Here is a 26,896-nt window from a genome sequence, read left to right as displayed (position 1 = left end):
TTTGGATCTGAAAAGGTTCAGACGCTCGGCTTGTAGGCAGAGGGAAGGTGTCACTGGTGTGGCAACACTCTGAAGAGCTGGTGACAGGTGTGGGAGGGACACTTCTGAAATGCAGCCCAGATGTTTGTGTCAGAGTGCCAAATGCTCCAGGGCCTAGAAGTTGTGGGGGGTGTGAAGATGCTGGGGTGTACTCTGGCATCAGGTGATGGTGTGGGAAGTGTGTGTCCTTCGCCCATGCTGCCTGTGGGGGAGCAGCAGGCAGTGGCTCTGCTGAGGCTGCAGCAGTGCATCGCTGTGGAAAAGGCAGGAGCTTCACAACCCTGGCTTGCAAGAAATGGCAGAGGTAGCAGCAGGGGGTTGTGCAGTATGAATTATGGCCTGTGTCATATAATTATGAATTGGCAACTTCTCTAAAACACGCCCATGTGGCTGCAGCTCTCTTCACAGAGAGCAGCAGGCACAACTTTCCCAGGAAATATCCTGGGGAAAGCAGTGAGAAAGCTCAGAGAAAGAAAAAACAATTCTTAGCTCTATTTACTGCGGCTGTTGTTTGGCACATGTGGAATGTGTTGTGGAGATTGTTTACTGAAGAGGGGTTTCTTACTTGGACTCTGGTGATGGTTGTTTGGATTGATTGACCAATTAGGTCAAAGCTGTGGCGTGACTGTCTGAAAGGGTCACGGGTTTTTCTTGAGTTTAGTATTAGTATAGAATGTAGTGTAATATAGTATAGTATAGCTTAATAAAGCTTTTGTTCAGCCTTCTGAAAGCATGGAGTCAAGGCTCTTTATTTCTGCATCAGAGGCTCCTTGCAACAATAATGCCCATTTCAAGGATGGCTTTTGCCGGTTTTTTTTCTCCCTCGCTCATCATCCTAGAAGAGGAAGGAAGTGTTTTTCTAATGAACATGAAACAGTAATTACTTAATGGATGCAGTAAAGAGCCATGTGTGTTCTGCATTTGCCACTAGTGTGAGGCAGACTTTTTTCCACACTGGCCATGAGACAGTCATTTCACACTGGCCATCATCTTGGTTGCCAAACAACAGCAGTTCCCTGACAACTGCATGGAGACAATGTGGCTCAAGGGAGGGGAACAAAGAGGCTCTGGTTTCTATTCTGAATTATTTTGTTTGTCCAGTCCCTTCTTTGTTGTTAGTTGCTCCCCTACATTTAGCAAGGGAGCAAAACGGAGCACTCTGTGGAAGAGTGCTCCACAGAGCAACCCTGCATCCCCATCTGTCCCCTTGCAAGGACATGGTGAGCCAAACCAAGCACTTTGCTCTCAAGGTTTTCTTTGTCTTACGCTTCCCGGCAGGGACATCTTTCATTAGCAGCCAAAAACTGGTGCAAGGACAGTGCCAGCCCTGGGCTTTCTCTCTCCTCCTTGCACCTCTGGGTCTTTGACAGGAGGCTGGGCAGTGAGCACCTTGGCTGCAGTGAAATGTGGAAGTAACTTTAGGGAAAACTTTGTGATCCTTAAAGGCATGGGGTTGTTTCAGATGGAGCCCACACCCACATAATGCTCAACCTGGCATGTAGTAGAAAAGGGGTGCTCTTACCACTGGCTACGGGGAGAAAGGTGCCTGTACTGAGCAAAGTTGCTTTTCCAGTTCCTGCATGAATAATGGCTTCACTAGCAAGTGCTGGAGAGGGGGAGCAGGCCAGAATGGGTGGAAGGCACAGCTGTGTCCTGAGACCCCACCTTCCTGTGGGATTGTGTTGAGAGGAACTGCCCCACTCAGGTGAAGGACCACTGTTGGGGCCAGGCTGAGGTGGTTTGGGATGCAGCTTATGCAGCAGGAATACACACAAGGAATGGGGCAGGATGATGGCTCAGTGTACTGCAGGCCCTCATAGATGTATTTTGGACTTGATAGCTTGTGTGGCTGAGTTGTATAAATGCTTCACCTGCTGCTTCTGGACAGGCAGAGAAACTGTGTGTCCCTTCCTCTTGAACCACAAAGTTCTCATTTCACACTATAAGCACTGACCAGTGAAAAGACAAAAAATGAGCTCTTCATTTTAGAATGGCTTTGATAGTATCAGCAAGCAGCACTATTTCCTTTGAATATGCTTAGAAGACTCTGAAAACAAGAAAAAACAAGACCAAGCTGCCTTTCTTTAATATAAAAAAAGCTAGTAATTTTAATCATTCAAAATGACTCTCTACAAGACAACAAACAGTAATACAGGGTTGCAATAAAAGTTCTCCTTTGGAAAGCACAGACTATCAACATAACCACTACACTTAGAAACACATTTTAACTTTTTAAGAATATACAGTGAAAAAAATGGACAAGGAAATCCAAAAGAATCCCAAACAACAATAGTACAAAACAGGTTCACACAGATTGCTTTTTGGCAACTGGTTATAGGTTACAAAATCACAACTGCTCTTTCAGGACATTACACCAGGCCACGCCGAGGAGCCCATCCTGAGCCAGCTGGGTTGTGCTGGCTTCCACTGACCTTCCAGGAATGTTACGTACTCTGGAATGTTATGGTAGTGAACAGTGGTCTTTGCTCAAAGACAATACATTAAGGCTGCAGGGTTTCATACACAGCTGAAATGGTTCTGTCACCTAAGACAACAAACCCCATTTCAGTAAGGCACACGTTTGGCTACAAAATGGGAAAGGCAGGAGTCAGGCAGAAGTGAGAAGCGCCTGTTTCCCAGGAGCTACTGATCTCACAACCCTGCTGTTACCAGCGCTCTGGCAAAGGCTCTGAACACATCAATGTGGGACCACCTCGAATTAATGAGGACAGTAGTGTTTCTGCCAGAATTACCTGGAGTTTTCCTGAGCTACTGCTCGCTTTGAAGCACAGCTTTTATGCTGTGGACCACAGGCAAAAGGTGTTCTGTGACTTATTTTTAAGGGGTTCACAGAAGGGAACGATGACAAATAAGCTTATTTGGGTTTTGGAGCGACCAGCATACATGACATTTCTAAAGGAGCCTAACACTCTGCTAACAATTTTTAAGGGTCTACATTGAAAATTGCTAGGTGGGACTGTGCGTATTTACTGATGGAATGGTCCCATTAAAACAGGACATCATTTTTGGCAACAGTGTAGTGCAGAAAAGACCAGTACCTACACAACAGAATTCTGGAACAAAAGCCCAGTAGTTTAATGGAAATCAAATTGCAACAGATGCAATTAATTCCAATAATACGTCCTAGAAAATTAAGTGCTACTTCTTCATTAAATTGTGTATATGCTATAGAGATGTTTAAATAGCTATTTCAAATCAAGCTTTTCTTTCCATACAAACTATAATTTGTATGTTAATCCTTCTGAAAGGGATCAGTATTTTGAAACTTTGCTCATCCACAGCCTCAAAGATGGGGCCAATGGATCCTGGGATACCTTCAGGATAATTCTTGAGTCCATGAACAATAAGGCTTTCAAGCCTGACTGTTAAATTAAACTGCCAATGCAAGGACATACAAAATAAACATGTATGAAATTACATTGCTGGGAATCCATCCACGGTTTTGAAATCCCATGTTGCACAGTTATTAGAAACAGCGAAATCGGAATGCCAAAAGATATTAAATATATACAATTCTCTCTTCCTCCTTTGAAGGTCCTGTTTCTTACATGGCCTAAAAATGCTTTTCTCCCAAATGCTGTACGCCTTGCTTGACATGTTGCTTATTGCAGCTGTGCATGTACGTTGGTCAGAATGACCAAATGTTTTACACAACAAAGTAACATCGAGAGGAGTTAAACTTCACAGAATTAACCTATAGAAAGTAATTTCTAAGAAGGGAATGGAGTTCTATGAGAACCATTACACTTGCTTCATGGATTGCTACAAGTAGGTTTCACAACCAAGTCCATGCACCAGCATCAAGATGGAATGAAACAAAAAGAGTGCAGCATCCAGTTAACAAATATGCTGAGGAAACAGGCTGTATTTACAAAAGATATGCACTGTTTACCTGACACGTAATTTTTAAGGTGCTTAATTGATGTTTTAGGGAAGGTAGCAACATATACATATACGCTGTGTATACAAATCTAAATGTGTATAAGAAACATAATACAGAACCAGACAATATTCCCAGATCCCTGATTTGATTAGACTCTCTAATGCATAAGAATGTATTTAAAATATTTAATAAAAAATATCTAAAAAAAAGATACCATTTACATAAAAATAGCTCCAGTTTGTCTGTTCTTCTGCTTTGCTGCTCACGGATTGGATTCTGCTGGGTTTCATAAGGACGCCATTTGGACCAGTGAGAGTTTGAACAACTGTGCGTGGTGAGAGAGCTCTGTGACTCGGTCCACCATCTTCTGCAGGGATGCTGTGTTGGGGTAACTCAAGGCAGCCGCCTTGGTGGCCAAAACAACGCTCTTGAGCAGTTCACACAGCTGGTTGCTGGAGTTCATCACTCTGTTGCACATGTCCTGAGTCGTCATCTGCCTCGCGAGCGTGTCCCCAATGAACACGAGTTTGTGCGCGCTCAGAATGATGAATTTGCTGTGCGCCACGAAGATCCGCGGGGGCTGAGAGGAGTTGACACAACTGAAAAAGGCATCGATGGCGTTCAGGAGGGAGTTGAAGTGAGTCTCGCACTGGTCGGAGTAGAAGAGAAGCAGGCGGCTGTCATGGGAGGTCTGGAGGGCCTGCGGAGGCTTCCATTTGGAGATGTCGTTCTCCACCGGCTTTGTGATCTCTTGCTCCAGACGCTGAAACTGATTGATCTGAAAGGAAAAACAAAAGCTCCCATCAGCAAGTGTTCTGGTAAGATGCTGTTACCAATTACAATTTCACTTTGTGCCTCGGGACATCCCTTGGTATCCTACCTTATGCTAAGCAAAAAGTAACAGTGTGTTTTCTAGGATCAAGTGCTTTGATTACCATAAATCCAAACATGCAGAGTTCAGAAGGGAGAAACATCTAAAATACCTCATTTGCATTTAAAAACCCCAACAACACAAACTCCTGAATTTACAGGCTGTTGCTCATTTGGAGTATTCTGAAATCACAAGTGAGAGAGATGGATCCAAGTGGCAATGACTCCTACACAATCTTTAAAAAGCTGTCATCTCTGTGGGATTTTGAGATGAAAACCCTTTAAAACTCACCTCCTCACTGCTTGTACAATTTTCTGCCATACAATATGGCAACAACATACTGAAGAATTAATATGAGGGAAAAGTGACAGCCCTTGATCTTGTGAACCTACTTTTTTTAGCACTAAAAGTGATGTTCAGCACAATATGTAACTGATGGTATTGATGTTCACTGAGCAGCTGTGAAGGTGGCACATGTACTCAGTATGTTCCAGTGATGAAGGCCCTGGATGGCAATTCAGGAAAGCCAAGTTCTCAAGCTGGCTTTGTGACTGACCTGCTGTGAGACATCACAGAAGCTTGTTTCTCTTCTGAGGTGAACTTTCAGAGTTTTTAAACTCTTTGCTTTTTATTATCTGTATCCTTTGCACACTGCTTAGGGGAGGGCCCCTCCTGCTCTATTTGACCAGTGCTCCCTATGTGTGAGGAATGCTGCATTTCAGGGCAATTATACACCTGGGAGAACATACCTGATGGTGCTCTAGCTCCATTTTGCTCTGCTTGATGATATTTTCTTTTTCCAGAAGCTCCTTCTGTTGCCTTTCAAACTCTTCTTTCCCCTGTTTTGCATAACATAAGAGACTGTGTTAAATCAAAACTGCTTCTGAGCTAAATGGCAGCTCACAGGTCAAGAAAGAGGCTGCTTTGTGTTGGCTTTTTCACTGGTAGTGCACCACTAAGAGCACAGAAAATGAAAGGATAGAGTGGCAGAGCAGAAGGCTGTCACAATTAGAAATCCAACAGTCCTCTTTGACAGGAAGTAATCACATGCTGGTGAAATTACTCTCGAATATGCATTAGCATGGCAATCAATTGCTGCTTCCAGAAAAACCACAGACGATTCCTACATGGCCTTGTGCAGAATAAGGTGTTGGGTTTACCTACCTGCAGGTGAACATAATCGTAGTCATCCATCCAGCTCTTTTCCGAGCCTTCGCTGGCGGCACTGTAAGGGTGCTGGCCTTTACTCAGGAGCGGGGGAAGGGAGCTGCAGTGGTTCTGTGCTTTTTCTCCATGACGCTGCACCTGAGGACTGTCATACACACAGTCAGGAGCGGTCATTATATTCTCTGCTATGTTTTTGACACGGGAGCTGCCCAGTGTCTGTTTGAAGAGCAGCTCTGCGTTGACACTGATGGTGGTGGTCAGCTGCTTGGCGTCGTCCGGGACCGTCCTTGCCACCATAACGAACCGATCCAGGTCGTCGCACTTGTTCTGCACTCTGTTGACAGCCAGGACATTCAAAGACCAGCTGTAGCTGTTCAAGTCATGACTGGTTTGGGTAAGGATCTGATGAGAGTCCTCCAGCCTTTGCACCTCCCTCCTCATTTTGTTGAGGAGGCTGAACTCAGAGAGGCAGGAAGCATTGGCTGCCGATCCTTTGGCAAAGTGGAGGTACTCCAACAGCGACTGCTCTACCTTATCCACAGCAGCGTGAATTTCATTGATGTGTTTCTCCATATACCCATAGGACCGCCAGTCTGGCGTGATGAAGGCTGTGAGGTGACTGACAGCTGCCTCCACCATCTGCTGGAGGTGATAGAGCCTCTCTATAGCAGTGTCTGGATCAAGGATTAGTCTTTTGTCCTGTGCAGTTGGTGCTGAATGGGAAGAGTCTTTTGATGTCGTTGACGACGTGGACATGTTACTCCTCGTGCTTCCTGTGCTGGAGAAAGATAACCTATTCATCCCATCAGTCACATCCTGTAAGCCTTTATTGTCTTGGAGGATTGGTGGTGGCACATCATAGACACCTTCTCTTCCTTCTGTGATGGGATTTTCACTGAGTCCTGTCTGTTGTCCTGGGATTGCAATTCCTCTTGGGGTATCATAAACATCTTTTTCAGGCGCAATTTGCTGTCCAAGAAAATGGTTTTGATGGCTTGTAGGGATGTCATAAACACTCTGTGTCTGTGGCATTCCACCTGGCAATAATAGGCTTTCAGGAGAAAATCTATTGAGTTCTTTTCCAGTTGCTTTGGTGATGGGAGGAGGAATATCATATACTCCTTCTGGTCTTACACTGTGGCCCACTGAAGATGAAAAATCCTGCAAGTTTTCCCTCAGGGCTGTATCATCTTGGCATGCAGACGGAGGTGCAGCATAGACCTGAATCACAGAAAACAAAACATGAAACCTTTGACTAGAATAGCGAAATATTTACCATCTTCCATTTGGGATGGAAGATCTGCTATTGACTTTCAAAGAGTCAGATACTTAAGTGTGACTGAGAGTCAGTTTTAATATCTCACTTTTAACACTCATCTTGATGCAAATTCCCATAAGCAGCAAAATCCAAAAAGGCAGCATGCTGCCACAAAGATAATGTAGGTCTAATTATCAATTTATAGTTCATAACCTTAATTTTGATGCAGTGCTTCACTTTACCAGTTTTAACAATTTAAAAGTTTTTGAAGTACTGAATCTCCTTCTCCTTCAGGATCATACATGTATCCTTGTTAGAACACGTCTTTGGCCAGACATGAAAATACAGGATCTTGTGGAAACAGAGTAATGCTTACCCCTTTGGCAGGTGGTATGTCATACACTCCTAAGGCTTTTGCTTCTCCCATGGGAACTGGAAGTGCAGGCCCCTTTACCGATGTGGGGGGAATATCATATATCTGAAGAAAGAATAAATTGATTACAGAAACAAGTCACCTCAGGGAAAGCTCTGCTATTAGATGGATTTTCATATTTTCTTTCTTTCCTCTCAGAAAGTTTGAACGTGACCAGAGCTCTTTAGTTTTTTTTTTTTTCATTTGGGAGACCATCTTGGATTTGCTTAGAATTTTGGACAGTTAGGAGGAAATGCACTTTGCTAGGTCTCCTCTGGGCAATGGTGTGGACAGCAGGCTGGAGAGATGAAGTCAAGGCTGACTTCCCTCCTGAGAGGTAAATCAGGGTCAGTCTACTGCAGATACCTCTTGGGGTGAACATGTGACCAGAACTGATCACACCCTTACATTCAGGGTGGTTGAGTTCCAGGTCCTGCCAGCATCCGCTCTACAAGCCTGTGGTCCTGGGGACTCACTGCTAAGGGTGCCCCCCAGAAAAAAGATAAAGTTCAAGCTCAGTGACGTGGTGCAGTCAATAGGTGGTGAAAACAGCTCCCTGCATAGCAGCTGTTCATCTAGGCGGTAATTTTACCCTTACTGAGTGAATTACTGTCAACTATGCATCAACAAAGTGCAGGGAAAAAAAAGGTTCCCAGGCAGCAAGTTTATTCTGTTTAGATATACTCTTTGATCAAAACAGAGAGAACAAATGGGACTTTTGTGTTTGGTGTGCTGCCAAATCTTAGCCAACATCAAATAAAACTTTGAAAAACGTCTGTGATCTGTGAATAAGCCACAGCATCTAATTAAAACATATTTTCTCTCTGAAATGAGAGAACTTGCCTTGCCTATAAAAGTCTGGTAGAAATTCATCACCCTTTGTGCTCTGTCAGCCTTGCTGGCACTTTTATTGGTACCTACCCCTTGGAGAGGGCGAACGGGGGGGATATCGTAGGCATCCTTCTGGTGCTTAGAAGGGAATTCATAAACATAACCTTGTCCTGACCTGACTGGTGTTATTACCTGTGGGTAAAGGGAAAAGAGGAAATGTTAAATCTCTGAGGATGTTCTCTCTGTAACAATCCAATCCTGTTAACATTAATGCATCATTGGCAATGTTAGTAACACCAGTCTGCATACCCTTCTGAGAGCTGAACATTTTAAACGAGTGTTAGCTGCTACAAACACAGCATTTTTTCTTTCCAGACCAGCCCTGACATGACTATTTGCTAGTGCTCGACAATGTCATGTATTTGGCAAGCACAGATTCTGTGCAGGTCTGAGAGCTCTGTCCTTTCTTCCCACTGACCTCCTATTAGCACAGACCACAAGAGGTGGTCTGGGCTAATAGGATGGCTGCACCACCCCCTCGCTGAGATCAGGGCTGTGTACACTGATCCTACTAGCTGTGGGTGTCCCCACTCCTTGTCAGAGGCTTAAAACACTATGTTAAGTCTCTGGGAGTCTATGCCATTGCTTGTAGAGATATTTCCCAGCTACTCCAGCAGGACTCATGTTACTGTGCTCCATAGCACAACATCCTGCGGAACTGAGTGTGAGCTGAGGCTTTGGAAATTCTTTACATAGAAATGCCAAGCTTAAACCTTCCAAAGCAGGACATTCAATTTTGCTGTCTCTGCTTGGTTTATCCATGTTAGTGGCCAAGAGATGGGAAATGTCAAGCCATTCTTGAAGTATATAATGCAATAACAGCTTCTGAAAAACAAGAAAGCTTAGATTTTACATTTTCTGACATTTTGTAAACCATTAACTACCATAATAACTACAAATAAAATCTGGTGAAAAATAAATGCCTTAAGTCTTGGACAGCATCTGAACAGCAGAATTTCAGTACAGTGTGGTATGAAAGAAATGTTACCTAACCCCAAAAGAGAACTGGGTTTGTAGTGGAAATGCTGACATCTTAACCTCTGCTGGTGCTATTTAGCTCTAAGAAAAAAATATAAATACTGTAACCCAAAGGTTACAGTTACTGGCAGCTTCCCATAATGGGTCACTCCAGACAGTATCCCTCCCAGGCCACTCTCATGTAGTACTGGGATTATTCTGTTTGCCAGAGAAAATTCTAACTTGTATCAACATCATTTCTTCATGCTTATTCTGCCAGTGAGGGTCAGTGACCAGACTAGAATAGTTTGCCATATATATTTTGCATCCTTTCCCCCCCCCAGCGGTGTACTGCCAGTCAAATGCTTTCTACCCAAGTCAAGAAAAGAAGGATTTGCTTTTAAGTAATGTTTACTCAGAGGTTCCTCCCAAGGGGTCCAAAATTACAACCATGGAGTTGCTTGAATGAGTCATTCAGTGTGTTAAAGAGATCCTCTGGGAGAAGGGACAATGTACAGTAAAAACAAAGGGCTGTTTCCTGGGTAGCCCATCTCCACCAGCCCTTCTACTGCTGTGAACACAGTGGCATTAGGCTGCTTGCTAATATGCTGGGAAACTGCTTGACCCTCCCAGGGAAAAGAAACAACAGGGTGTCCATGGCAGGCAGCCAGAGGCCCCACGCAGCGCTGGAAGCAGGAGGAATGGTGCACTGCTGCAGTTTTGCTCTGCTGCTTGCTGCCTACAGGGACAATGAAGGACTCAGGATGTGTCAGGCTCCAAAAAGACAGATATTGGTTGCTCAGTGTGAAGTTTTTATACCCACTTGCTCAGTTTTGTTCTACACCAGAAACTGAATGACCAAACTGCTTCAGGATAAAAGGAGGCTCAGAGGAGACATTACCACTCTCTACAGCTCCCTGAAAGGTGGTTGTAGCCAGCTGGGGTTGATCTCTTCTCCCAGGCAATGACTGACAGAACAAGAGGACACAATCTTAAGCTGTGTCAGCAGAAGTTTAGATTAGATGTTAGAAAAAAATTCTTCACTGAAAGAGTGATTGGGCACTGGTCTGCCCAAGGAAGTGGTGGAGTCACTGTCCTTGAACATTTAAAAAAAAAGACTGGATGTGGCACTCAGTGCCATGGTTTAATTGATGAGGAGGTGTTAGGTCACAGGTTGGACTTAATGATCTCAAAGGTCTTTTCCAACCTAGTTTTTCTGTGATTCTGTGATAAAAGACACAACCACTATTCTTGCTCACAGAATTGATCTCCATGAACAAAGTCACAGGCTTCCAATATAAAAAAGGGAGTTGATCCAAGCAGCACAGGTAATAAGGCACAGAATCACAGAAGGCTGGAAAAGACCTTTAGGATCAGTGAGTCCAACCACTGCCAAGTCCACCACTAAGTCATGTCCCTAAGCACACACAAGTAAAACTACTTGTTATCTTCACAGGTAAACATGGTATTTTGCTTTTGTAACAAGAATCCCTGATCACAAAACAGATTATATCCTTGCACCATGGAGCCTGGAACATTCATGGAAGAGAAGCTGGTCATGCCCAGTACTTGCAGAGAAATTCTCCTTCACTCTGCACCCAGGAGTTTCATGCAGCTGCAGTTACTCTGGTAGCCCATCTTTAGAGGCCTTTCCCACTTCTCAAAAAAGTCCTGACATACCAGATGCCATATGAAAGATTTACAGTACTACGAGGGTGCTGGTTTTATTTACTGTGCTGATACAATCCTAAAAAGCTACACTAAAGCTAGATGGACCACAAAGGAAACCAGTTTGACTCAGCACTGCAGGACTTTTGATATCATCTAGGCACTTTTGCTCTTTCCCAGACCTTAAGCAGTGGTCAAGCAGTGTCACTCCTTTATTTGGTTGGAACAAAAATGTGCTCTGGGTGTGTCTAACTGCTGTCAAAGAAAGTGAGAGGTTAAAGTGCAAAATGCTTGATTCTGGGTATTCATGAGTAGAGCCTGCCTGCAAGTGCAACTGGGGACAGGAGACCTGAGGTGTCTGCAGGGCAGTGGTTAGCAGTGCACTCTACTTATGGTGGCATTTATTTTTCAAATAAAAATGCATGAGATGCTTTTATGTCTGCTTCTCTTTAGGCTTTCGAAAAAGTCATATGAAATGCATAAAATATGATTTTAAGATACCCAGCAACAACCAAAGTTTGCTGATAACATGAAAGACAGCTTTTTTTCTCCCAGTGACTTGGGTATATTTTCCTGTGTGGAGGATTATTATCCAGTAACAACATGTTACGAGCAATTTCACAGCAAAATCTCCTGCAGGTGACAATCTGGTCTGTACTGAGTACAAGAATATTTCCTGTTGTACCTCCACCCCTCTTTCCTTCCAGTGCTTTTCATTAAGCTGGACTGCTTATTCCTGGTCAATTCAGAACAGAAGAAGCTCATCACCAATGCTTATCTTGAGTAAACATTTTGTAACAGTAATTAAAAGAATGCCCACACTACTTGACAAAGGGAAAATGTGGGGCATTTGCTCTTACTCTCATGACCTCATACGGGTCATCAGGACATGGGGTTGTGCTGCTTCTACTGTCGGAGGAAGAGACAGAAGTAACTTCTGTAACATTCAATTTTGGATATTTAGAATTAACTTTTGAATTTGGTATTTACCCATAAACATATTAAATTAACTTGCTGCTTCTGAATGGGATGCTCAGCCCTTCCAATGCATGGCTGAACATTTTTTTTATGGTTTTATTTTTCATGGTAGTTTACTTCTGAAGATGAATTCAGAAGGAAGGAGGTGACTGCAAAGGAAAGGTTCCACATTAGCCACTCCTAGAACAGGGACAGCAGCCCCATCTGACACTCACAAATTTATTTTCTAACAAATGCCATTGCACTTCATACCTCGTCAGGATTATTTTCCCTTTTACCTCTTGTCTTTTAAGAATGCCTGTGGTCACCCAAGTATAAAAAATAATCCTGCATTTCAAACCAGCAATTTTCCTTGTTTATGTGTTAAAGGAAACAGATGGTGTTCCCACAAACTATCTAGCCCAACAACATTCTCAAAACATTGTTAACCACTTAATCCGTGCAGAGCAGCTAACAGGGACCAGCTTTGGCTCTGCTGAAACATGTAATGAGCCTTCAAACTTTCAGTACCGCAAAACAAAGACAACTGAGCAGAAAGTTTGTTCTGTTCTTTCTGAAGACCACGCTCTTCCAAAAGCAATTACTTGGGCCTATTCCATGCCAATGGCACGTCCCTAACCAAGAAAAAAGAGCTGAATGTGCATGTACTTTACAAAATATCCAGCCCTGTGGTTCATTAAATCCCGCTTCCCTAAATATAAGGGGGGGGAAAAACCAACATTCTATTTCTTCCAGGATTAAAAGGCATGTTAGGCTGCAACAGAGAACATTCCTAACTACGGCAACAAGAAGACCATTCTCATTCTCGTGCTTACAGCAGATACCCAACACTGTAGTTTACATTGTTTCACAAGGACAAAGAGCAAATAAACCTACTGAAGCAAACAAAATTACTCTGAATTTATGGCATGTACCATGAGGGCAGAATTTGGCCTGTTCTCATGAACTGCAGTTCCTGATATGCAGAATGATGGGAAACAAGTGAGTTTTACAGGTGGCAGAACTGATCAGAGGTACACTGCACCTCTGCAACACCTTGCCCCACCCAAACCACAGGCAGAGGGGAGCTAAAAAGGGCAGCTTGGTGTTTCCTGGTATGGCCTCTCAACCCGAGAGCCCAGTGATGCCTGCTGACTGCTTCTTAAATAGATTTTAAATATTACTTTTTGAAGGTGGGAAAGAAGTGGCATATATTTTAAATTGGGACAAATAAGTGTATTAAAAGATATTTCACCCCACGATGCTCTCCTCTTCACCCCACGGGAAGGGCTCAGCAGCTGATGAGCTGCTGCCATCCACTGCTTACCCTGGGAAGAGTTCTGCCCTGGAGGAGGCCAGGTGGTGGTGGTGCATAGAAGGGGGCTGGCATAAAGCCTGGGTGTGGGAAAAATGAATCAAAGTGTAAGGAAATGAAAAAAAAAGAAGTCATGCTTGTTTACTGTTGTAAATTATTTCTTTAAATTTAACATGAAGCTCTAATTGTTGAAATTCTGTTGCTGAGCCCATTAAGTGGATATGTAACAGCCACCTGGGCTCTCTTAGGCTTGGAACAAGCATAAAACAGACAAAGAGAATATAGGGAAAAATCAGAGAGAATTAAGGGGAAAAGAACTCCCTATTCTCATGAAGTCCTAGCCTTTTGCAAGGCAGTGACAGAAGCCATGGAATTATGTCAGATCAGGCAGTGAACCACTTCTTAGCCCTTCTTTCTGTTCTGCTGCATGTACTTAGGAAGCCACATGTGTCTCTTTAAATGTTTTGCAATTTTTTTCCCCTTGGGGAAGTTTCAGTGGCTAAGTTGAACTGAAGGAAGGTTGGGTTGAAAAACACACAGGTAATTTAGCTATTTGAAAGAACCTGGCTTGCTGGCTAAAACTGTCATTTTTACAGAAAGCACACAGAGTTTCCACTCATGTATTCTGCAAGCTGCATCAGGATTTCCAGTGACTGATAATAAATTTCCTGACAGTAATACCTACTATATCACTTTCTGTTGCCTGCTTTGAAAAAACCAGGCAATCATGTTTTTACTTACTTATTTGCTGTATACAATGACAGTGTATTTCCCTGCTGCCAGCAAGAAGAAGTTGGAGTTTCACATGTGCTAAGGAAACTCTTATTAATGATTGGGTTTGTAAGTTGCTACAGGTCTTAAGATTATGAACTCATAGCACTTTATTTTGATCCAAATAATGTATGAACATTGGGCCACTATAAAATGTTCTGGTGCAGTATTTTCTGCCAAGACTGAGCTGTTGCAGAGCTTTGATCAAGTCTCACGAGCTAAAAGAGGGTGGAGGAAGTCTGTAGAGGAATTTTTTCTGATGCACTGGACTTGCAGCCCAGCTATGAGTTGTTTCTAGTGCTAAGGCCCAAATGTCTCTGCCAGGCAAAAGGAAATGGACAGAAATGGCTGTATTGGTTTTCTGGGCTGAGCGAGTTATCTGCTGTAGCATGCGGCGTTGTGACACCTCTGCTTGTTTCTGAGGGGGTGTTCACCACTGAGATTTCTTAGAATACTCAGATGTGTGAAGATAAGAACACATGACAAATACTACCCCAAACAGAGCAGATTTATTTCTTGATGCTGCTTTTATCTTTAAAAATCCTGCTTATTTTCTCCTGCAGGATCTCCAATTGCTGTCCAAGACCTACACCTATGAAGATTCTGCTGTAAATGCTCTCAACACCTAAAGCAGGTCCAGATGTCACTTACTCATGGTGTGTTAAAAATGCCTAACTCTTCAGGCTCAGGCATTTAAACAGAAACTTTTAAATGTGCCTATGGAGTGCCTCACCAGTAGATGCCCAGTCTTAAAAAACACCTCTGTGGTACTGCCATAACAGCATGTAAGGAAAATGGATGTTACAATTTTGAGGCTGTATTATTTCAACAAGAATTACACGAGTTTTGGGTTGGGAGTCTTGAAGATATAGAGGACAAGCTGTGAAACAAATTTGAGATAAAAAATGTGACATCACAAACTGGCCTGGATTTAAACCCTCACTGCTGGTGAAAAGGGTATAACCAACTGCTTTGCAACTAGCCTAATCCTGAATTTTTAACTTCTGGTAGGACTTCTTCCATTAATCAGTACACAAAAGCAGGGTCATGACAATATTTTTAAGTTTTGGTTTTTTCCTAAATCTGAAGTGCAGGTTTATAGTCTTTGCAAGCAATTTTTAAAAAAAATAAATCAGTGGAGTTACACAAATGTTCTAAGCTCTGATTAGTATAAAATGACAGGGCTCTATGAAGTGTGGTGGAATAGTGCTGAACTTGCATTAGCTGTAGCTTTAGATGATAGTGTTGAATTTTTTCTCACTGATGTTCATGATTGCAAACTAAATACAGATAAAAAGGTCTGTATCTCCAGATCTTACCAAATGAGCTGTACAAAGCACAAAAATATCTCAACAGCTTTGTCACTGGCAAGATTTGACTGGGAATGTTTTTTTCTTTATTTGATGATGTTTTCGTGACATGATCCCGCTCTCTCTCACATCAGCTCTAGGGCTTGCTGCCAGTTGTGTTATGAGCAACATTTCTGCTGGCTTCAGTGAACAGGCTGGCCTTGAATTGCAAGGCTGACTGGGAAGGGGTATTTCCAAGATATTGGTAAGAGTCATTCTTGCTCACAAAATGTAATTAAAGACAGTCTAACACTTCCGAGAATGTCCTGTTTTTGAGAGGAGAGGAAGAGAACAAGAAAGATGAGCAAATCATACCATTACTATTAAATTATCAGCATTTTAAAGAGTGTGAAGAAGACAGTTGTCCAAAACTCTTGATAAGAGTTTTACCAGTGTCACGTCACCTCTATGACAATTACTCATATTTAGGCAGACAGAGACATCATCATTTTTGCATGCATTGGCCAACAGAGCTAAAAAGCTGATGTGTCACAGGACTGGTGATAGAACAGTCATGAACTCTGAAATAATGTCTATGGATGGGTCTTACAGAGAAAGAATGCCCCCCAATTATTGTGTGATAAGTTTTAGTGGAGAAATATGCGTGTCTGCTAAAGCATTCTCTGGAAAACTGTGACTAAGTCTGAGCTGCAGTTTCAATAAATGAAAAGTATGTGGCAAAACTCAGCACCTCAGCATCTGGGTCTCTCGTCCATGATAAAAAAGAGTATCTTGCTTTGGCCATCCCAGTCTGCCTAGTCTCCCCACTTCAAAAAGGTTGTCACATGAAGAACCAACTGCAAAACAGTGCTTGTTTTCTGTGCTGATAATACTACGACTGACTCTTTTCAAAGACAGAAGCCCAAGTTTAGGGCAAGTTTGGCAGAGGACAGGAAAGAAAGAAAATGCTTGAGGTGTTAAGACAGATAGGGCAGCGTGTGTTTTGCTGTAAATGACATGAAATCCTAAAGGCTCACAATCAAAAACGAGTTTGGTTCAGTTCATACAAATAATTTTAATTCTTTTGAGGTGCTTCATCTTTTTTCTGTCATTTCTTTCCTCCTATATTGAATTTCTAGATCGGGGGGAAGCTTCAGTTGGGAATTGTTGTAACAGGGTATTTCCATGACTTCTTGTTTCCCTTCCTTTAAGACATTTCTCAGAACAGATCCTTCCCTGTCATCAATTTCAGTTTTTGTGAATCGGCATTTCCCAGTGGGCAAAAAAATGGTTGAGACGAAGCATTGAAAGAGAGTTTCAGTTCCAGAGTGTTCTCAGAGGTACACTTGAGCAGAAACAATGGAAGTGCCCCTAAATCATTTAAGTTGGGAACTACGCTGCTCTGAGAGGGAGGCAAATAAAACCTTCCATGAGGAAGAAGCTTGATTTGATTTTATTTCATTTGTAGAGGCTCTCTGGCTCACAAGCTGTATTGGCTCCATTTCTGTATGGGTATCTCAGGGCAGCTGTACAAGTGCTTGTAGTAAGTGGTGTTTAGATTAGCACAGCTTGCTTTGGCAAGTTTATGGAAGGCAAAGATACCTTTTAAATAGATATAAACTCCATCCCTAATTGTTTTTTTGCCAGACCTCAGTCACAACTGTTTTAAACCAGACCTCAGTCAGGACTGACTGCTTATATAAAAGTTGTGATGGTAAGACCCAGTGGGAATATATTACTGTCTTTTAAGGATTAGGGATAGACTGGCTCATGGAAGATTCCTGTCTCCTGGGAACTTAGCTACCTTAATTTCACTTTGCACCCATTTTAACAATCTGTTTGGGGAGAAAGATTAATTTAGATTCATGTTAAAAAAAAAAGTATGCAATACTGCCACTGCTATAAAAAAAAGAAAAATTGAAATGTTTCATGCAGACATATGGAGTGATCATATTCTGATGCTAATTAGTCATCCTCCAAATCAAAACATTTAAGAAATCATAGAATGCCTGCCAAGACTTTAGATTTCACTAGAACTGTATTTTCTGATGGCCAGAAACCTTTCTTCATCTACCCATTTCCTATCTCCAGAAACCACACTTCCTCCTTATGATGAGATTCACTTTCTGAATAATCAGTTTTCCACTCATGTGGATTTTTTTTTTCTGCTGCTGTGCTTAGTTTTTAGTACTTAGAGGGCAATTTAGATTACCTGAATTTGGTGATTTGTTTCAGACATAACTAAAGGTTCAGTTAGGTTTCAAACCACCAAGAAAGAACCCACAAGCTTGCATTTTTCTTTTATTGTTACTATTACTATTGTTTTACTATTATTAGCAAAGGTCTGATCCTGCTCTTGGGGAGACAGATTTGTGTCCCTGGAAACCTCAGTTATTGGATGAGACTGCAGGACTGGCCTTTTTCTTCTGATACTCCAGGGGGAAAATGCATGCCTCTGGTCTACAAATAGAACTGATGAAAAAGAGCCCTGTGCTCAGGGAGGAACAAGGAGTAATGTTGAGCTCATATATTTGCTCAGCCTAATAAAATGCAGTCTTTTTCTTGAAATACTTCTCTACAAATCACATCAGTGACTAACTACTGCTTACTCTGCCTTGTGGATGAGGGATTAACTGCATTGACTTTTTATCAGTAAAATGGTTGTTCTCCTATTAACGCCACATGGAAAATTACAAGGGAAACTCCCGAGCCCAAGAAAACAGCTGTGTGCTGTTTTAACCACTGAGCTTGCATTTAACTTGAGATATTTTCATCCTTTAGAGCACACTTTGTGAAAGCAAGCTCTGAGTGTTGAGGTATGTGTGACCATTGCTGCTGCACTCAGCAAACTTCCTGTGTGTTCAGCACTTTAACACAGAAGCAATATTTTGTTACGAGGGATACAAATCCCCAAAGCAGAGTTTGTAATGTGAAAGCAGAAGAAAAGAGGGACTATATGATCACTGCTGGGGCCATTTATGGAAACCCCATCACAGGAAACTGTGGTATTTCAGGCCTGAGGGTAAATGGGGACATTATCTTGGAATGTAAATACATTTTACCTACAAACTGCAAAACACTAGATATGATCTCATTCTTTTTGATAACAAAATAATCTGTCACACAACTCTTTACTGTGCTTAATGTCTTTCTCTTCTTATTTCATAAATGTGAAAATAGGCAAGGAAAAGAATACAATAGTGTAAAGGCAGGCTTATTTCTGGAACTAACATTATAAGGAGCCATTTGTTTCTTCCCAGCTAGGACAGTACTTGTGTAATTGGAAGGAAAAATGTCCTAATGTGGCTAACTGGCTCCTGCTACTGAAGTCTGTGCCAGAATTGTCGGGGTGGTGCTGCTTGCGGGGTGGTGTTTCTACTTTCGCGTGCATTGAACCGGCATGACTCCTGACATAAATAAAACCCGGGGAACAACGTCCGTTCCCATAGCCGTGGTTTACCCAAACCTCCTGCTGAAGGCAGTGACCTCTTGATAAAGTAGGATGGCGGGGTGTGAAACCCTTGATTTGTCAAGGACATGTTTATACTTGGAAACAGGCTGGGGATGAGGATGAGTTCCTTCCCTATTCCGCTCTATCCACTTTTAAAAGGTGGATAAATCTGAGTGTTTTCTGAACTGCAGCGTTCCAGTCCAAACAGACCAACGAACAAAAAAGGTGATTTGTTCCAAGCTGGCATTCATCTCTATTTGCCTGAGTTAGTCCGTGCCTTGTGGGAGCTGTAGCTCAGGGCTGGTAACTCCCACAGTGCAGTCTCTTCCCTGGACAAACATCAGCCTCATTCTGTTTTGTGCAGAGTTTACTTGACCAACAGTTCTCCTGACAGCTATTGGTTCCTACAGGAAGCTGTTTTCCAACAAGGAAATAATGCCCTTAATTTTTTTGGCCAGCGCTATTTTCAGGATGGCAGGGACAGCACAACAGATCAGCTAGAGGAAACACAGAACCAGAAAATGAGTGTTTAAATTATGGCAGTGACTTTTCATGTGTAGCTTTCCCTACTTCACAGCTTAGGTGTGAACTAATGATTAATCGCTAATGATTAATCAGATGCAAAAGATCTTTGTGCTCTGTTGGCAAAGGATGTTCTCAAAGCAATCTGTACAGAATGAGTTCCCTCATAACTAACCCACATATTTTGCAGATGAGATGCAAAAGCACCACTCAAGACCATGCAGAATTCTGAGACAAGGATAAAATCCAGGTTTCCTGAATGTCAGATTTGTCTGAAGGTTCTTTGCTGGCTGCAGCAAAAGAGAGTAAGTTCTCTCTGCAGGGCACAGAAAGAGGGAATAAATTCTAAGACACAGCTTCCACTTCTTTACACTCCTCAGATGCTCTTTTTGGGGTGGAACCGCTTTGTGACTGAACTTGCAGCAGAGCTGCAAAAGCCTGGGGCTAACCAAGGCTAATTTTAAAGCTCCTTGTCTCTGTCATTGGTAGAGTGAGTTCTAGAAGGTGCTATTTTTATTTGATAGAGGGAGCCAATACAGCTCTGTTGTCAGCAAACAGTTTGGCCAGAATCAATTAATCACTGTAATTACCTGCCTCAGGACTCCTTTTTGACTCGCTCTGCCTTGCTGGCTTAGGAGATGGGTTACCTCAGCACAGCTTAATAACATGCCTGCTGTTGATTTACTGCTGCTCCAGGCTAGACAATTCCTGCCTGACAGCAGCTCCTAAGCCCTGCCTGCAAAACCTGTATGGCAGCCAAGCCACACGTTTGCACAAGAGAAGCAAGCAGACACGTGCAGAAAGGGATGGCACAGAAAGTGCTGCTGGTCTTGCTTAGAATGGTGTCCAGAGGACACAGGTTTCTCCTCCAGCTCCTGCTGTGGGAAGGGAGAAGATTTGCATACAGCAAGAACTTGCAGCAAAACCCCTCAAGGTCCTTACAGCTACCAAAACACAGAGCTTGCTGACCAGCTGGTTCTGCTGATGGAAGGAGGCAGAGTGGCTCATTCAAGCCTTTGAAGCAGGCATCACAAGTCTGAGAAAAGATATTATTCAGTTTGGAAGACAAAGCAAAGAGACCCCAAATCAAACCTTCAAGATGACAAGCTTTTCTTAATATTAAGGATTGTTTTTACTGATCCCTAGAGGAGGAGGATTTGGAGGGCAGACTGCTTCCTCATACAAAGGAGACAAGTGCCAAAATGCTTCCCTTTAATTAGGCTTTTCTTTCACAAAGGCATTAGCAGAGTTGCAGCTGTAGCTGTAAAAAAGCAGCTTAGCAAGACTGGGATGACACAGAATGGAGTAGTTTTACCTCAGACATCACCTTCACTAGTAGGTTGTCTCTTGCCTGTCATGGATTCAATCCCAATGGGTTCCTTTTAGTGTGGAACTGAGCAATCCCAAGGAGCAAGAGACATATCTACCTCTGGTCAAAGCAGGATGCTGCCATGAGGTTTGCCAGTCACTAACAACACAATGAATACTGAGACTAAGGACTCTTGGGCTAAATAAATTTAAGTCAGGACTAAAGTAAGAAGCAAATATTGGCTAGGGCTAAGCAGGTTGGCATTTACTTTGATTGAGGATCAAATGCTTTATAAATGTGTATGTTTAGTTATTTTACAGAGAGCAGCATAGCTGGCCTTTCATGGGTTGCAAGGAATTAAATGAAAACAAGTCTCAACTCTGACAAACAGATAACTTTCTAAAGGTGACTTGAATTCAGAAAAATTCATAATCAAGGTTGCTGGAAAAATTTCTCAGCAGAAACTTGGAGAAAACAGGTGCTTCACAGCTTCTGGGTTTTGTACCTCAACAGGAACTTAGACTAAAACAAAGATTTCAGTCTCTTAGTGTTTCAAGGGTTTTAATACAGCCCTAGCAGCCAACAGGTTTATGTAGAATGTCCTGTTATTTTTACTGGAGCTGGAGAGGGTAGGAGGAGGGAGAAGAAACCTCTTATCAGTTGGAAAATTCTTTCTGTGTGGACTAGAAACACACATTAATTATGCTAAGCAAACTATCCTAATAGCATTTAGGCAAGTCAGGTACTAAAATGAAGGCACATAGTGCTCATTCCAAACTAATTCCTTGGGCTTTCCTACAGACTTTTAGTGCAGATCTGCTGTATGGTGCATCTCCTGTGCCCAAGCTGGACAGCTGAGGCATCTCTGAACAGTGCTGTAAAATGTTTCCTGCAGCCATACCCTAAAATGAGATCTATTCTCTGCTGCCCCATCAACAGACTATTTATCAGTGTTCACTAACTACCTTGGAGGGTATCCATTGTGGATAGGCAAAGCATATCCTGGAAAAGATTTTAGTGAATGTAGTCTATATGGAAAGAAGGAAATGAGAGAAAATACATGGGAGTTATCAAGAAAACTCACGTAATTGCTCCAACAAAGCTCCTATCTCTGCCTGTGCAGCAAGTGCAATTTTCTTGTATTATCTTCCTGCACAGCCTATAAAGCATAACTATGGAAAAGCTGTGCGAGCAAACCTCTTTATAAATTGACTTGGAGTGGTTTCACAGATCTTTCTCTCTTGCTCAGAAGACAAAAAATCCATTTATTCTTATCAAGGAAAATGAAATTATAACAAGGAAATAAAAGCATTAGAAGATGTCTTCCAAAGGCCTGATATGAAAAAGGCTGACTTGTGGGTGATGTGGGGGAAAAACACAAAACAGACAATCTTGCCAAACTAAATCAGATGAAAGTTTAAACCAGTAAAGAACTTCCTGAGAGAGCCATCATCTGCTGACATAAATTGGATATTAATGCTGTGCTTTAAGCTCTAAAGGTAAGGAGGATGCTGATATCTGGAGCTGTTGAGCTGGGAATGGAGGGACTGAAAGAATTTCTTTTTGGCTTTCTAATGCTTCCTTCCTTGAGTATCTTCCTGAATCCTTTTCAGTCACCAGGGTACCTGGCAGGTATCCTGTGAAGGTAAAATGAGGGAGTGGCAGAGGATGGGGAGAACTTAAGAACAGCAGGAATAAGGGGGGATCCTTGCAAAATGCAATAATGCAGTAATGGCTGCATCATGGAGCTGCTGCAGCTCTCACTTTCAACCAAGAAATTTAAGTGTAGATAAACATCAAGTGCACTCTTAAAAGGTTTAGGTTTAGTATTAAAACATCCCTCATTATCATCATCCTCTTGTTTCCTCACTCTTAGAAGTATGGCCCTTGTCACATCAATCACTGATTCCTCTTTGTAGTTTAGACCCACTGGGACTGCTCCAGCAAAACAGGATATAATTTTTAATTACACAAAAATTACTTGGGCAGATGATGTAACTGTTCATTAATAAGTGGGAGAGTTCATCTTGCTGCAGCAGCTCTTTTGAACATACAATGTGAGAGTGCCACAGGCCAAATGTGCTTCAGCCTGGGAGGAACCTGAATCCCATACTTCTCTCAGCACAAGTGAGCTGCTTTGGATCTATGAAGTAAAAGCAAATGCACGCACCTTGTTAGTCACAGCTGGACCATCAATACACCTCTGCATGGAGGGTGGCACCTGGTAAATATCTTGTCCCACCAGACCGTGACCGGTGGGTATCTGGTAAATTCCCTGATTCTGGTGGGAAGGCGGCACTTGGTAGACAGGGTCCCGTGCCGAGGGGTGTGAGCTTGGCACTTGGTAGATCTTTTGGTGGTTGAAGGGCTGATTCATCCATCCTGAGCTGGGCATATCCTGGCCAGGAGGGCTGTCCTGTACCACGGCACCGATCAGGAGCTTCACGCGGTTGCCTGGGACGATGCCTTGCCGGCCGTGTAGGGAGCAGAGCCACCATCCTTCCAGCCCCTCGGTGTTCTGCTCTATCACCGTCAGGATGTCTCCCTTGCGGAAGGCCAGCTCTTCTGCACACTCAGGGACATTGTCATAGAGGGCCCTTGCCATAAGATTCTGTGGAGAAACAAAGGCAAGAATAGCAAGTCAACAAACAAGCCAGAATTCTTCTGTATCTTCAAGCACATTCTAAGTGATAGGAAATAAGAACTGAATTTGAAAAAGAAGTGTGCAGGAAATCAAAAAAACATGGAAAATCATACAGCACAGGATTCCTCTGTCCCAAGTTGGGAAAATGAGAGGCGTATGCATTAGCAATACCACTAGTGAGAAATTTTCCAGCAACAGTGGGTCAGATAGAAGCTCTTTATACGGCCTAGTCACCTGAACAGACAGAAAGTCAGGAGAGTTCTGCTCCTGGCACTGAGGTGCTCTTCCTGTGAATGAGGGGCTTGTACCTTCATCTCTTGACACTGATTTCCCTACAAATGTGCTCTGTGTACTGCTACAGCCAGCTAGCAGCCATTAAAAATAAACCTGAACAAGACTCACAAAGAGTGAGTAATCCAGAGTCATTTTTCCCAAACAGTTTTACATTTGTGGGGTCCCAAAAGACTTTCTGCGGAGGTGCAGATCCCATTTAGTGTAAAGACAGTGGCCTGGCTTTTTTTAGCTGACACCTGCAAGTGATGGATCTGTAGACCACCTGGTAAGAAAAACTACCTAAAATACAAGCTGTCAAAACATCACAGGTTTTGAGCTGCGATGCTCATCCTTGCATGTAGCTTTGTGCCTTCTCATTCTCTGCAAACTTCTTCAGGGACACAGCATAGCATAGCAGTAGCTTAATAGATAAAACTCTTCCTCCCCTGCTGCCTCAAAACCACCATCACAAAAAAAACCTCCTCCAAAACAACTTCAAAGAACATGGTTCCTCTGAGGTCCACCTTCCGTAGAAAGATGCTCAAGAGAAAACTATAATTCTAAAAAATAATGTGCTCAGTGACCCCAAGCGGGGTCATGCCCGTGCCATGAGGAAAGCAGTGCCCATCTAAAAGAATGTAAGAATCAACCATCACCACAAAGAGCCTCTGTGTGCAACTTAAGGGGAGTCTTTGGGCAGCCAAGGAGTGTCTTTGACTCGTGTCAGCATAGCTTAAGCACTCTTAGATGCACTTTGCTTGATTATGTCAAGTGGAGCAGTACCATAAACACAAGGAACATCACACAGCTCTACCCCCAAGCATTTGCCCAGAGTTCCAGGCAGGCTCTGCAGCTTACCCTGACTTCTCTCTTGCTGGGGTTCTACTCCCAGCAGTACTCCTGCTATGCAGTTTTAAGCCAGCTCTGAGTTGATGTAAGATTGTTGGCTGTCATGTGTTACTAGTAAGTACCACCTCCTCTCCCAGATGGAAACACCTCCCTTTCCTCTTTCTTTGCAGGCCTCTATGGCACATCCAGTTCTGAGTAACTGGCCAAGGTACTCAATGGAAAGTAGGCAGGCTGTCTGCACTAACATTCTTGGACCCCTCAAAAAGGCCATGAAGATTTAATTTCTTGGCTTGGGTGATATTTCCAGACATATTGGAAACAATTGCTCCATGACTGCCTGACTTTCAGTGAAGGCGGTCAGCAGAGATGGTTATAATCTGATTGTAAGCACTTGGAAAAATACACAGAGCCCTGGATCTGAAGTGTTCAAGCTGAAATATTTGGATGCAGTACACAAACTGAAATGGTGCTAATCCACCAAAAAGGATATGCAGCTGCCTTAAAGATTTATCTTTCCTATGTCAAAGGAATAGTGTCAAGTACAGTTTAGTGTTTTTGTCTGTCATATTTATCCTCCTCCTTGGACATATCAGAACTTTTCCTTTTTATCATCCCTCACTTGTTATATCTTTCCCTGTTGACACACTGATGTTTTCCCATCATTCCTGTGCTTCCTCAAGACAGAGACTTTAGTTTGACCTTGCTCAGTGTAGCAGGTTGTGTGCAGGGCTGACTGGTGGATGGAAAGGGAATAAGCTCAGGTATCACATAAAAGGTAGGTGAACTTTCATTTCCCAAGACATGCAGTGTTGAAATGGGGCGCACGAGATCAGCTTCCTCTTCCCTGAATGAGAGATCAGCTTTCAAATGTATGAGAAACACTGACTTTACCTTTCATCAGCATCATTAGTGAGGTTGGTATAAACTAAGCTTTGGCTTGGAAAAGCAGGATTGCCATTCTGAACTCCCATGTAAACAGCAGCACTGGGGCCCACCATTCCCTCTGATGTATGTCTACTCAGCTCATCAGTCAGCAGCACCAAGATATCCCAACATAGATAAAGCAGGGAGCAATTTTTGTCCATGCCTTGGCAGGACTGCAAAACTAATTTTTAAGCTCAGTGAAAACCAGTGGTGTCTTCTTGAGCACTACCTCTATGCTCTTGCTGTGTCAACCAGGCTGCTTAGTGGAGTCTGAAGCTCAGAAAACAAGAGCCCCTGCCTAATCTGAATATTCAAGTCAACCTCTTATCTTTCTCTTATCTTATTTCTTTCTAGCATGTCTTTCACAGGGGAAATCTACTAATGGGACCAGAGCCTGTGCAACTCAAAGAAGACTTTCACAGAGGAGTTGTTTAAAGGAGGAAGATTGCAGCTGGGTGGGGGAGGCACTAACCAAGCAGGCTAAATCAATGATAAATGTGTATTCTTCTATACTTTGGTGTTTAAAGGTATTTGAAAAGCTTGATTAGCTTCTGCAGCAAAGCAATTCTCAGAACAAAGCTGAAATGGTGGTAGAATTAGAGCAGATAAAAGTTCCCATGTGAATTTTTTTTCTAGCTGCTCATTATCTCTGTCCCAGTGACCTTCTCACCACCTGGCATGCAGCATGTTAACACTTTCTGGATGTGCTTCAGGAACTTCTTTGCTGCAAATAGCTTCAGATTCTCATTGTTGGTGTTAACTCAGGCACCCCTATGTGAATTATACTAATTGGTTGCCACTTGTTTCACAGCCATTTCCCCAAGGCCTTTTAAATAGCCCAGAGCCATGCCACCAGCACCAGTCACTGATGGAGCAGTGAAGCAGGAAAAATATTCCTCCAAATAAGCACTGGGACCAGAAACACTAAGCCTGTTGCTTGGTGCCAGCAGCAAAGGCGCTGCTCCCGCTAAGCAAACCTTCTGTGTTTTCCCTGACTTCAGTCTTCCTTCACAGGATTGCTTAGTATGAGCTTCAGAAACAGTGTAACTTTCACGAGTCAGCAGAATCAGCCCTGAGAAAAATGCAATTGTGACCACAGAAAGAAAGCTTTTGGAAACCACAGAGGTACCTTTAACCTGCTGTGGTGATCACAATGGTAGTCTCTACTTTTCAACACACGGGAAAGAAGTTCTGATCAAAGACATCTTTCAACACCTGTGGGCCTTATCTCCAAAGATTTGACAAATCTGACTAATTTTTTTGATCCTGTGGGCACTGTAGCCCATACATCAATACTGCTTCTCATTGGTCTCATCCGCTCAGAGAGTGGGGACAGTTACACAAAATTAATCGGACTTGCTCTGAAGAGGCATGGATCTGTCCACTCAACTGTCTGAGAACTGGCATCAAGAAAGCACTAAGATC

At 42.8% G+C, this 26,896-nt stretch overlaps 1 protein-coding gene across 2 annotated transcripts in view; it reads right to left on the bottom strand.

Annotated features, from left to right (window-relative positions):
• Positions 1-2,118: 2,118 nt before the first annotated feature.
• Positions 2,119-26,896, bottom strand: part of NEDD9 (neural precursor cell expressed, developmentally down-regulated 9) — a 101,294-nt gene continuing 76,516 nt past the window's right edge. For both annotated transcript variants that reach the window (XM_059852454.1, XM_059852446.1), the window contains 6 exons: positions 22,952-23,392; positions 8,573-8,674; positions 7,616-7,717; positions 5,979-7,202; positions 5,564-5,653; positions 2,119-4,721 (listed from right to left, as the gene is read on the bottom strand). In XM_059852454.1, the coding sequence (XP_059708437.1) occupies positions 4,230-4,721; positions 5,564-5,653; positions 5,979-7,202; positions 7,616-7,717; positions 8,573-8,674; positions 22,952-23,392 (2,451 nt within the window). In that variant the 3' untranslated portion in view covers positions 2,119-4,229. The remainder of the gene's footprint in view (positions 4,722-5,563; positions 5,654-5,978; positions 7,203-7,615; positions 7,718-8,572; positions 8,675-22,951; positions 23,393-26,896) is intronic.

The sequence above is a fragment of the Haemorhous mexicanus genome, chromosome 1, assembly GCF_027477595.1.
Source record: "Haemorhous mexicanus isolate bHaeMex1 chromosome 1, bHaeMex1.pri, whole genome shotgun sequence".
Classification (NCBI taxonomy): domain Eukaryota; kingdom Metazoa; phylum Chordata; class Aves; order Passeriformes; family Fringillidae; genus Haemorhous; species Haemorhous mexicanus.
The sequence above is the reverse complement of the archived record's forward strand: the minus strand, read 5'-3'. Positions and strand labels throughout refer to the sequence as shown.